General features: G+C 46.9%; 2 protein-coding genes across 9 annotated transcripts in view; one reads left to right on the top strand and one right to left on the bottom strand.

Annotated features, from left to right (window-relative positions):
• The window catches only part of adgre5a (adhesion G protein-coupled receptor E5a), a 219,560-nt gene that overhangs the window by 163,645 nt on the left and 42,701 nt on the right, over positions 1–13,214 (bottom strand). The gene's annotated exons all lie outside the window — the stretch shown is intronic.
• adgrl1a (adhesion G protein-coupled receptor L1a) overlaps positions 1–13,214 on the top strand; it is an 86,694-nt gene that overhangs the window by 26,659 nt on the left and 46,821 nt on the right. The window contains exons 3-4 of the mRNA XM_074656427.1: positions 8,192–8,405; positions 9,426–9,535. Coding sequence (XP_074512528.1) covers positions 8,192–8,405; positions 9,426–9,535 — 324 coding nt within the window. The remainder of the gene's footprint in view (positions 1–8,191; positions 8,406–9,425; positions 9,536–13,214) is intronic.

Genomic DNA, 13,214 nt, shown 5'->3' on the forward strand with positions numbered 1-13,214 from the left:
TAAATATTTTAATCGATTGACAGCCCTAATTCATATATATGAAAAATGAAGGTACCGGAGCACTTGAAATGCTGCACCTACTTGCAATGAGATCGATCAGCTCATAAACATGCACGGTAAAACTACATACACTCTGTCCACACGTCCAGGCCTGTGGCTTAGCCTATAAGGAGGTTAATTAAGTGTCTAATGCAGCGGCAGGGCCGGGCTTTGACACTCATCTTTCCTAACTGGTCTCTGGATGCGACTTGCAACTCTTCTAAATGCACACACACATCTTTCTGACAGGATGGTACTCACTCAGCCAGCACCCCCTCCTCCTCTCTTTCCTTCACACTTTATTTCTCACTCTCCCTCCTTTTTCTTCTCTTCAGTCTTAACTTTCCTCTCTCTCTCTCTCTCTCGCTCTCTCTCGGCTCTACTCTCCCTACTTCCCCGTGGCTGTTTTCCCTGCATCACCTGCAGTTTTCACTCCACCACAATGTTTATATGAATCTAGGTCTGACTCACTGTCTGCTGGCCTGCCTCTTGTGATATGTGCTGGGAAACAGACAACAGAATAGAGTTGTGTTGGGGCCTGTAGCGAAGCTCTCGTCCCCGGGGAGATGGAGGATATTTTACACCAGGTGAATCTCCTACTTTTTAGGCAGGCTGATTTTTATTTTTGAGGCTATGCTTGTTTCCCCCCGCTGAGGCGCTTTTATTGCATAATTAGGCGCCAGGGCCGGCAATGAAGTGGTTTGACAGTATGAGCACGTCCCGTCTCGCCTCCCTCCTCAAGTGTGTGTGTGTTGCTCTGTGTCTCAGTGGCTTTTTAACCGCCTGTCTTGATCTCCCTGCTATGCCTGCTAGTTCCCCCCACAGCAAAGTTTGTCAACACACACCGAGAGTTCTCGGGGTTGAGGGTGGATGAGGGTTAGGGCTTGTGTTTGCAAGAATTTTGCAGTGTCTGTGTGCATTGCAAATGCATGAGTATGGGTTGCATGAGGGGTATGTGTATCGCATTTCAGACGGGGGCAGGTTTAATTCTCCTATGAATGATGTAATGTTATGGGCTGTGCTGTAATTCGGTTCAGTTAGAGGGCTGCTGAGGAGAGAGGCTGAGTGGATCAGAACAATAGGAGGTCCTCTCTCACACAAATCTGTCTGCCTCGCTCCTTTTATGTCGGTGACCTTGTACCTCCGCAAAGAACGGTCGCCGTGTTCATCTCATGCCAGCATCTAGTTTGATGGTTTCTATCTTTTCCTATTGTTACTCAGTCTAATTTGCTCTGCCGTTCCCATCCCTCCCTCCTCCGTGCGCTAGCTCGACTCGGCTCCTTCACAGTGGATGTGTGTCATTTTGGCGCTGCTTTGTGTTCTGACCTTACAGCGCTGCTGGTGACTCCCCGTACAGTCGCTCCTCATCTCATCTCCATCGCCTGTAGGAGACAGGCGGAGGAGTCAGAGGAGATGAGATAGCATCCTAGCTTTGAGGCCAGCGTTGCCCCTTCCTATCACCCACACACACACACACTATCCCACAAGCTCACACAGCCCCCCCACCCTCATGTTAGGCCTTTAGGTTTGTCTCAGGATGTCACTTTGTCACAACTCCTCAGCTTGAAGGCCGCCTGGATGTGACAGCTCTGGCCGCATCGCCTCAGCTCGTCCGTGGTGACAGGCCACGCTCCAGCGAGTCATTACGCTAACTCGCAGTGCTAAATGAGTCGCTACGATACAGCGCTAAGCTGTATAAAGTACTGGAGGAATTGGTCTGGATTATTCTGTGCTAGAGAGGGATTCCCATCATTGATACCTCTCAGTTCTGTCCAATGACTGTAAAATTACTTGTTCTTCTTCGCCAGGTTTACTAACCTGAAACTCGTGAGGGAGTTAGCCATTTTGGCCCGAGCTGAGGGCATATGTAGATGTGTACTTTGGCAGTATTATTCCATAGCCTTAATGCAACTTAAAGTTCATTTTAAGGACGGTGATATAACAAGAATCCTCATCAGAAGCATTGCCCAGTGTCTCAACTACCGCTTGGCGAGACTGTCCTCTGGCTCTATGCTTCAGTGCTATGCTGATGAGCATTAGGCGATGACTGCTGGAACAGACAGAGGGGCTAAGAGGGGCTGATCACATTTCGGCCCCCGGAAGACAGTCAGCCATCCAGCTAACAAGTCAGCCTCAGGGCCACTGAGCTCCACGAGCATAATCTCTTATTGTGACTCAATTACAAAGTCGCTATCATCGTCTGTGGCTTGTGGCTACCTGCGAGGCCAAACCTTCCCACTCAATTATTTCTGAGGAAACATGCCACAGAGTGTCCAAGGTCAAATTGTCAAAGGCGTTGAAATCAAAGCGCTTTTATGTTTGAAAGCTGATGATCGAACGTTGTCATGTTTTCAATGAAGAGAAATCTTTATCTATTCACACTGTGGACTTTCCAGAATTCACTCTCCGGGTCAGTCTTGAGAAAACAAACCAGATTTTTCTTTCAACTGTACTCAAGTGCTGGTCACAAGTCATGGTTGCAGGTCATGTCTCTTCACCTCCAAATGATGTTGGCAAACATTTGTGTGTATGTGTGTGTGGACACTAGGGATGGACACTAGGGATATCACAGTGAGGGCATTATCCTGACTGGGAACCTGAACATACATTTGAGATGCAGCTCAGCACTGTGTGTCAAGTTGTTCTCATCATAAATCAGAAAAAAAAATGGATTAAGTAGTCAATAAATTAAAATAAATTGTGTTTAGTGTTTAAGTGCTTAGAACATTATGATATAAGTATATGATGGCCATTCCCATGCTCCATTATGTCTCATAAGTTGTTGCAGTCAGTTTTGGGTTGATGCCATTTGTTACATAGATTTGGTGCTAAATTTAACCATTTTTTACCACTCGAAAATTGATAAAGAATGATAAATTATCCCTCCAAAATACCACATTAAGACATCAACTTAAGGAACACCATAGAAAAAGCCTTGTTGTGATTTAGTATCAAAAACTTTTGACATTTGAAGATTTCTGCATGAATTGCATTTTTCGGCGATTAGATGGCGAGCCCTTCTGTTCTGGAAACTGCTCAGAAACACCCTTATTGTCAATCTACCGAGGAAAGCCATCCATTCTCTGAATGCTCTAGGTCTTTAGTTTGTGGCTGTAAAGTGTCATGAGGCTGTGATTATATAGAGGTCACCACAGGTCATTTTATACAGTGATGTCAAGTTTCAAAATGGTCTCACTATAAAGAAATGGCCACTATGGGGACTAACATCATCATACATGAATACAGTTGGGCTCATTGGATCCACAAGAGTCTCAGCTTTACAGTGATACCCAATTTATGTAATTCCAAGACAGTTTAGGGACCCCAGCATGCTGAAATATTCAAATACACCCTTTTAGAATCTGAGAAAATAACAGATTTGCACAGTATGCAACAAACTGCATGTGATTATCATAAAGTGGGCATGTCTGTAAAGGGGAGACTCGTGGGTACCAATAGAACCCATTTACATTCACATATCTTGAGGTCAGAGGTCAAGGGACCCCTTTGAAAATGGCCATGCCAGTTTTTCCTTTGTAACTTCGTAGTGTTATTTCTTCCCGAGGAGCGAGTAATGTAATCGGTGTATGCCTGAACACTGTGTAACACCAGTAACTACCGCGGCAAGCCCAGCGGAGGCTCGTAATGGCAGAGAAAGGATGAAGTGTGTGCAAAAGACTGGCTTCGATTCTGCAAAGTGATGTTCTTGTCTGAGGGTCCAAGCATCTATCCACCCTCAGGCTTTAATTACTGAGTGAGGATAATGAGTCAAATCCAATCACCTCTCTCTCTTGCTCTTAATTTGTATGGAGCTTCTATTATGAAGCCAACCGCTTCAGCCCCTCACACCAGCTGCCCTGGAGTGACACCAGGCCCCTGTCTGTCTGTCTGCCACACTGCCACGTCTATGCATATCAGCTCTTGTAATTATTGAATTGGCTCATGTCGTTATCAGTGTGTGGAACAATTGGTAACAGTTCCTTGCGGATGACAGGTATTAACACAGTTTTATATACCGCGGGAGCTGAGTCACAGTCTCACAGTGAGGGATTAGATCCACCTATACATATGGCTGCTGCTGAGAAAGACACTTTGTCATCCAGCTATTATGAGTCTGACAGGCACGACTAAATGGCCACGTGTGCATCTTCGTGCGTCTGTGTGTGTGCGTGTGCGTTGGCTGAAGAGACCCTGAAACCTTAATGGATTCCTGCAGAGTGAAGGACAATCGTAGCCCATGGCCAGTCCAAGCTTATCCTCTGCTCATCTCATCTCAGCTGAGCTCAGAGCCAGCCACAGCTAGGCCTCAGGCCATCTGGCTGACACAACCACGTACACACACACTCTCACACACACACTGAATCCCTGAAGCTAAGTCCCACACTTGTTTGTGAATACGCCATTCAAAAATCTCTGCGTAAATCGGTATGTAAGGTGCATCCCGCTGTATTTACACGGTGAATTCCACCTTAAACCTGGAACTTGTCAAACAGTGTGGGTGTGAAATATGATACAATATGGCAGAGGTAGAGAGAGTTGCAGCGGTGCCAGGAATAGGCTAGTTATCATGGTTGCTGTCACCATTGAAGTGCACTAGCTCAATAATGGCTGTGCTCAATTATGGCTAAATATAAACTGTAACAGGCGGAACCCGAAAAAGAAATACCTGGAAAAGATAAGGGATTTATACATTCAGGGTGCTTTCACAAGTCATAGTCCGTTTGGCTAGTCCGAATCATACTTTGGGTTCATTTCCTATTTAGTCTGGTTCGGTTTCACAGTGCACACATCAAAGTGGACCAAAAAAAAGAAGAAGTTGCTGAAGGGCGCGTTTCATCTCGGGAGCTGACACTTCTATGCAGGGAATTGTACACTTTGATGCTGTCACTTTTTCACTTTGACTCGACACTGATCGACTGAATCCCTTCTCCTCCAGTTTATGACTTTTCATTACACTGATTGGTCAATCACGGCGTTCTAAGGTCTGTCATTTCTTTATAACAGACCGTTGCTATGGGCCCAGTTCTGATGTCGGACTCTGGAGGACCGTTTTTGTGTCAAATTATTGATTTCTAAAGTAAGTAGCCGTGTAATAAGGGGGATAATGTACAGCTAGCAGGTCATTGTTTAATAAACCCTGACAGGGCAATGCGGTGGACCTTGACACGCCCTGAAGTGGTTCATTTCACAACAATGACCCGCTCGCTGTACATTATCCCTTACATAAACGTCACTGTTTTTGCGGACTTTATTTAGCATATTCTTGTTTGTTCTCTTCGGACTGGATGTAAAGCAAACAGAAGTCCAGGTCAGTCCTCTCCCACTCATGTTAACCATCGTTTACCTGTGTCCATCTAGACAAATGACCACACAGGCAGCCTGCGTTTTTGGTTCACTTGGAAACGGTCCGAGACCACCTCTCGCAAGCAGTCTCGGTCCGGTTGTTTTGGTCCGCACCGGAGTACGATTACCGCGTTCACAACCGGTCAAACAAACCGCCCCAGAGTTTGATTAAAGCAGACTAAATGTTGGCTTGTGATAGCGCCCTCACATACATCACAATCTGTGTAAAATTGGACAGGTGAATTATTGTTGTTTTATTAAATGTTCTGTCTTTGACTTCATTTACATGCACAAAATATTACAGTTTTTGCCCTTATTCTGAAAAAGATAGTATTCCTACTCGACTGTTTACATGGCTAATGAAAAACTAATATTCCTGTTAACATGCAGCCGTGCATGTTATGGCCTTTTTTAAAAGGGGTCCCTCGACCTGAAAATGGGTTCTATGGGTTATAATAATAATTAAATACTTGACTTTAAGTTACATTTTGAACAGATAAGAAAATATCCGATTAAGTATGGACAATCATGCGATAATTCGTGATTAAATATTTTAATGGATTGACAGCCCTATTCATTATGTTTGGTTTGAGCCTTTACTCCACACTTAGTATGTTACTATCTAGTCAGCGAGCTACAAGCAATATATCAAACATAACAGTCATGGTAATAAGCTGAAATTATCTGCACAAACACAAGCTGATCAGAGTAACTACCAGCAATGCAACGGCCCATTATCGATCAAAAACAGTGCAGAAATGATCTTATTCCGTACTGTTGAAACAGCCAAGAAATGAAATTGACTGCCTCCTTGGGCTGATTTGCACCCTTCCACTGTGGCTATTTGTATTAGCGCTCAGTGGCGTGGCAGTAGACGGCCCTGAACAGCCAGAAATAGTTACCATATGAAGTGTGTTTGGTATGTAAAGTATGTTTAACGTGTGGTCTGCCCCCCTCTGATAGGGGCTAAGTGGAACGAGCGTGATCACTCCTGGTGGCCCGCTTCAGTTTTACACTCTCTCTTGGCTCGCTCTGTGGTTCTAATCACTGGCCAGCTGTACGCCACTGTGTACTTACACCACAGGGTAGTTAAGAGAACAAGGCCACACACTGACACCATGCATTGTACTCCCACTGTGACACCAAGACTCTATGCATACAAGTTTTTTTTTCCTGTGCCCGGTACATCTGCGCATGTGCTAATTTGCTTGTGTGGATTTGTTTGTCTGGCCTCGCCTGCTGTTTGCATCTCCGTGTGCTTTAATTAGTATGCGCTTTTGCATCGAGGCCTTTGTGATTTGGCACTGCGTGCTGGCGAGGCATGAAAGATTTGAAGTCTGCCTGTGCTGCTAGTCATTCAGCCCTTAATGTGGCGCTAGTTACACAACTGAACTCTCAAGTCACCGCTTCATAAATGGGTGGCATTTAGAAACATGAGCAAGTCCGACGGCAGTGAGTCATGTAGCGCACCGCTGCAGAGCATGTCGGGGATGACTGACATTGACATTGACCCAGATGGGCACTCCTCCTGAATGGACAGCGGCTGAAACCTAAGCAGAGCTAGCTCAGTGTCAGCTCTGTGGGTTTCAGCACTGACAGAAGTGGGAGAGAGAGGGGCTGACTCAGTGCCCTCTTCTGCTGCTGAGCCCGTCTGGCGAGGGGGAAATGCTGTGCAGAGAGAGTTTAGAAAGATTTTAAAAAATTCCTTCCTACTTAAGTGGCGCAGGAACTGCTCTGTTTAGATTTGACAGAATGGCCACCATCAGCTTAACATGTGTCATGTCCTTCCCGCCGCCGACGGAGAGGAGAGCTCAGTCCTCCTTCAGGACAGCGGACAGCACCTACCAGCCTCTGATGCAGCACTTATTTTCCCCAAGGACCATGGACAGCAGCTCTCACAGTCTCAGCACACAGAACTGGCCGTCCTTCAACACCACAGAAACTCCACTGCCAGATCACTCACTCTGTCTCTACTCCTATTCTGTGCCCCTGTGCTGTAAAAGAAGCCGGCAGCCATTTTGTTATTTTTTGTGTGTGTGTGTGCGTGTGAGGAGTTGGATAGGTATGCAGTTATGGAGAGAGCTGGAGAGACAACAAGTGTCTCTCTCAGCGCCTCTTTGCAGCCCTCTTTCATGCCTCTCAGTCTGGCTCGGCGATTAACCCCGAGTACCCCGCCGTCCCCGCTGACCCGTCTCCACGCAGAGCCCCGCTGCTGGCCACAGCGGTGCATTGACATGCCTCTCAGACAGCTGATTAGCAGTGGGTGTGCAAATGGTGTACACGGCAAAGGTGAAGGTGTACACGGACGCTAATTCTTTTTCTGTGCTTCTTCTTCCACCACGACTTCCTCTCTTATTCGGAGCGATTCCTAAAGGTGCTGCTCTGACACCTCGTTGAGGTGGAACAGACCAAAAGGACGCTGGGAAAGACACACAGTTTGTATGATATGCTGCTGCCTGGCTGTGTGTGTGTGTGTGTGTGTGTGTAGGAGTTTGTTAACATTTGAAACTCTCACAGTTTGTTTCACAAGTGGTGCGATGTCTTATTGGAGAAGGCTGCAAATCCATCACGCCAAATATGTGATCTGTGATGTTCCAGGCTGTGCATCAACAGTTACTGCTCAGCGAGTCGATAATAGCTAATTTGTGTTTTACACGAGGACAATAGGAGCCACTTTCATTCCGCCTGCTCTTGTCAAATACTACACATCATATTTACAATGTGGTCGAATAATAAAGTGCCTCCTAAAAGTATTAAGGTTCATTGAATCATCAATAACGTTGCCTCTCTCCCTCTTTTCCCGCTCCAGCTCTGAGCCGGTCAATGATGCCCTTCGGCTTGATGCGTCGGGAGCTGGCGTGCGAGGGCTACCCGATCGAGCTGCGCTGCCCTGGGAGCGACGTCATCATGATTGAGACGGCCAACTACGGCCGCACCGATGACAAGATCTGCGACGCCGACCCCTTCCAGATGGAGAACGTGCAGTGCTACCTGCCCGACGCCTTCAAGATAATGTCACAGAGGTAACTATCGATCTGTTTGGATCTTGTGTTTGTGCAGCCTGTTATTGGACGAGGAAACAAGATACCATTTCACAACATAATTCGTCCAGAATTTACTGCTTTTCCTCCTGAGGTGTTGAAATACTGAACTCAGCATCCTTGTTCTGTGCAGAACACCGCTGCGTCTTGAGACGTGCACGGCGGTTTGTTATGTGTGTGTGCGTGTGTTTTTGGATTGTTGCAAGAGTGTTTGTAGGGCTTCCTACAGCTGCTCTCTGTGTCTGCGCTCAGCATCTGCTTCCTCTGAGCTCAGATCAATGGAAGCCCTCTCTCAGCTATCCATCACGCATGTAATGGAGGCGCAGGGTGCTAGCTTGGGGAGGGAGTAAAGGAGGGAGAGGGGTGGCAATGGGGGGTGGAGGAGAGAATTGAGTAAAGGGGGGTAAAGGAAGGAGAGAGACTGCTAGAAATGATGGGATGATAGAGTGAGTTCAGCAGAGATTTGAGATATGAACGGAGCGAGAGGAGAAATGCTAAAAGCAGGATCGAGACGGATTATGTGATGAGAATGAGTGAGTGCATGTGTCTTTTCTTCCGTGTGTTTATGTGCGTACGTGAGACGGCATGCAGCGATGCGGTTTAGATAGAGGTATTATGTGCATATGAATGTTTTCCCTGTGCGTGTGGCGGCGAGTATTTGCCTTAGCCCCCCTCTCGTCCTTCCCTCTTCTCTCACCTCTAATTGCTCCCACTCACAATCCCCCAGGAGAGGAGCCTCTTACGTCACTCGCCCTCTCGCTGCCTCCTCCTTCCTTCCTATCCTTCATCCCACTCCTTTTCCCTCCCTCTCTGTTTCCCACCTCCCCTCGGGTGCAGCTGTCACATGATCTAGTCTAGTGTGAAATTACTCTCTTCCCTACCGTTCTCTCCATCTTTCAGAGCCTCAAGATGGTTTTTTTTTCCTCCTCTTTGTCTTTCTTACAATGGCACTCGTCATTTTTTTGTATCACTTACTTCCTCCCTTCCTGTCTCCTCTCGTAGGTGTAACAACCGCACCCAGTGTGTGGTGGTGGCGGGGTCGGACGTGTTCCCAGACCCCTGCCCGGGGACCTACAAGTACCTGGAGATCCAGTACGAGTGTGTCCCCTACAGTGAGTACTGAGACCCTGTCACCCCCTCCCTTACACCTTACCCTCACCCCATTCACCTCCCTTCCCTTTACCCTCCTACCCCCTTTTCAACCCCCGAAAAACCCTCGACAAATGACTCACACTTACACGTGCACACTTGGCTTTTTTCAGCACAAGCAAAACAAGACAGTCATCCTCACCTGCTTTCTCTCTGTCTCCCTTTTCTTTCTCTCTCACACACTTACAACGTACACACACACACACACACACTGCACACAGAGCGCTAAACCTTTTTTCCTTCATCGACAGAGCAACGCAACAGTAGCTGAGAGGGATTTTCACATGGGGGAAGCAAACACAGGGCACTTCTCCGCGCACGCCCACTGCAACACTGCGGGGTCGGCCCTTATTGGCGATCACAGCGGTGTAACACACACCGCCCCGCACTCACACACTGATTGACCCGGGGGCACGCCACTGCCTTTATCGGGTGCCAAACACCTTTGCTGTCCCTCTGATTTCCAATAAAAATTAAAATTGGGCGCAGTGAGACTGGGAGGCAGGCGGGGGAGGGCGGTGTGTGTGTGTTTGTGTGTGTGTTGCACCTCCACAATAGGAACACAAAACAGCAAAAGGGCTTATTTTAGACCACATGACCTGGAGCGCCACATATCTTAATGTCCCCATGGTAACGGCTGACTTCCTCACGGCGCTGCTCAGAGCTCCGTGGCTGGTGTGACATACACACACGTCTGCACACACACAAGTCTACCTCACACTTGCAAAAGGGCGACACACAGTTGCTCTCTTTCTCTCTTCCTCTGAGCATGCACAATAGGGGTGGGGGAAAAAAATCGATTCACCTATGTAACACTATTTCTTTTAATGATTTTGAAATACATTTTTTAATGCCAGAAACGACATATTTGCTTCATTTGAGTCTAAGCGGAGGTAGAAGGAAGTTACCGCTTTTATTGTTGTAATCAGAATAACGTGACGTCATATCCATTCCGTGTCCGTCACCAAAACAAAACGCAGTTGGCCGCAGCTAGCCGAAGCGACAAAGCAGAAAACGGCGGAGGGTCGGCACGGATACGACCTGCACTCGTTAACACATGTTAAATCCAACGTGGTAAACGCTACACATACAGTAAAGTATGGAAACACTTTGGGTTTCATACATTGCTAGGAAGAGTTAGACATCATGGCTAAAGCAGCATGCTAACTCTGTCATGGACAGGAAACGTTATCGTATTGCGGTAACGTGCGGTCAAGCCAGCCGTCACTCTCCTCTCCGCGGTCAAATCAGGCAACTGTAAAGCACCCGTATACAGACATTTATGTTAAATACATTCAAACAGCCCCGATGGAGCTGACCATGGATGTATAAAGAGAACGAAGCTGACGGGACTGCTAGTGACGGAAGTTAGCGGAAGTATAAACGTGTGACAACGTCCGGTTTTCAAAATAAGGTGTTAACAAAAGGAACCGTATATACCAAATACATATATGGAAATATGTCCCTTATAAATTAAAAGAAAATACCACTTATTTGTGAGGGAAATGTTTATATTCTTTGATTTTGGGGTTACTGAAAAAAAATATAATAAATAATTCCTGACAAGTACTTCAGGACATCTCTGACTACATACACGCTGAAAATCAAACATTTTTACTGTATTAATTTAAATATTTTAAGTAAAAGTCCCTAGAAGTGTATGATTCAACTTTTTCCCATAGTCTAGTGTTAAAATAGTTAACAAAAATTGCAATAAATCATAATATCAAATCCCAATACTTAAAAATCACAATACATATTGAATCGGCACCCAAATATCGTGATAGTATCCAACTGGTAGATAGGTGAATCGTCCCAGCCCTAATGCACACACATATAAGAGCACGCAGCCAAAGGAACAGGCACACACAAAGGATTATATATATGGTGTTGTGTTGATCCTCGTTCATGTGAAAATCTCCGCTCAGTCTCCCCTCTCCTCCCTCTCATGTATTATTATTACTCTCAGCATTGATCCCCTCACTGTGCAGGAGCACCTCGCTGGAGGGGAGGGGTGGTGGCGCTCCCCTCCACTGGGGCAGGAAGGGTGTTGGGGTGGCGGGGAACTGGGAGGTCTTCTTGGGGTGTTTGATTGATCGGGGTGGGGATACGGGGTGATTCTCTCTGCTCTTTCCTCAGGCGCAGATGTTGAGGCGAGCCACGGGTCGGAGTCGCTGCCAAGCCGCTAACCCTCCTTTACTCTTCTTCTTCTCATCTCTTCTCTTCTCTGAGGTCTCTCACTCATACTCCTCTTGCTTATTATCTTTCACAGTCTTTTCATCTCTTTCTGTATTCTGCTTTTCTCTCCGTCACCTCCCATCTCCTTTAATCTTCATCCATCACCCTCTCTCATTCTTCTTCTATTTTTAATCCGTCCATCACTATCTTATCATTCTGTTCAGTCTCTTCCGCTGTCTCTGTCGTTTTTTTTCTTTTACAGGTGCGACAAATATTCAAATGTACAACCATCCAGCTCTGATGGAGAGGCTCGGGAGAAACTCAGGGACTTCCAAGCACCTCTTTTCAGTCTTTGCCCTTCCTCTGCTCTGTGCTTTTGTGCCCTCGGTTTACCTTCTGAGAGACTCTGTTGAGTCAGTTTGCAGCCACAGTCACAGATAAGGAGAAGTTAGCTGAGTTTCTCTCCATTGGGGATTATTCTCTGGTGCCTTCCAAGTGGCAACAAGTGTTCTTCTCGAGTCTCCTCTGCCCTTTGTTCACCTGTCTTTCAGTCGATGTCAGGCTGACCCTCTCCAGGCGTGTGACTTTGTTTGTTAGTCCTCTGCAAGTCCTGTGCAGTAGCTTGGTGTCCTGTACTGTGCCGTCCACAGAGGGTCAAGGTAGCATTGCTTAGTCGCACCTGCCTTCTTCTCCTCGTGCTTTCTAACCTTGTTTTTTTTCCCCCCTCTGACTACACAAGGGAGATCGCTCTCTCTCCGCGAGGCAATCAAAGGGATGATTAAATAGCCGCTGACTTGCATTTCCCCCCCCCGTGTTTGGAAAAAAAACGTTCATGATTGCGTCTGAAGTATGGCGCGGCTTAGAAAATTGGAAGCTGATCCCTCCATGATGAAATGTCCTGCCCGTCTGAGGTGACAAAGAAGAGCCAATTACCCCTGTCCTCTGCCACTCTCTCACGTATGCACACAACTTATACTGCGGTATGGCCGCTCTACGTGTTTGTTCTCATCTGACAAAGTAAATACGACCTGACACATTCAGACTCGGAGCTGGAGCTGTTCATCCCAAAACCTAGTCACCGTCGCACCACACGCCACTCAACTCGGCCACTTTTAATTACCAGGAGAGGGGGGCGCGTCGCTCTCCTCAGTTCTGCCTCAGCAGAGATTTGTCAAGATTAATTGAATTTGCTGCTGCTAATCGCTCTGGTAATGCCCCATCGTTCACGTCTGGCTGGGAATGCCGGGCGCTCTGGCGTCACCCGAGGCCGACGTGTGTTTTTCATCGGTTGTCTCTGCAAAAAAAAGGTGAACAACAGAAAGATGATGTGTTAAGGTTGTGTGTCATAGCGAACTGAGACAGCCACAGCTGATGTTGGCGTCTGACAGGGTCCTCTATGTGCATGTCACACGGGCGCCATGTTACCAGTCACCTGAAACGGCGAGGTGACAGCCACAGCCGAGC

Source organism: Sebastes fasciatus, chromosome 13, assembly GCF_043250625.1.
Source record: "Sebastes fasciatus isolate fSebFas1 chromosome 13, fSebFas1.pri, whole genome shotgun sequence".
NCBI lineage: Eukaryota > Metazoa > Chordata > Actinopteri > Perciformes > Sebastidae > Sebastes > Sebastes fasciatus.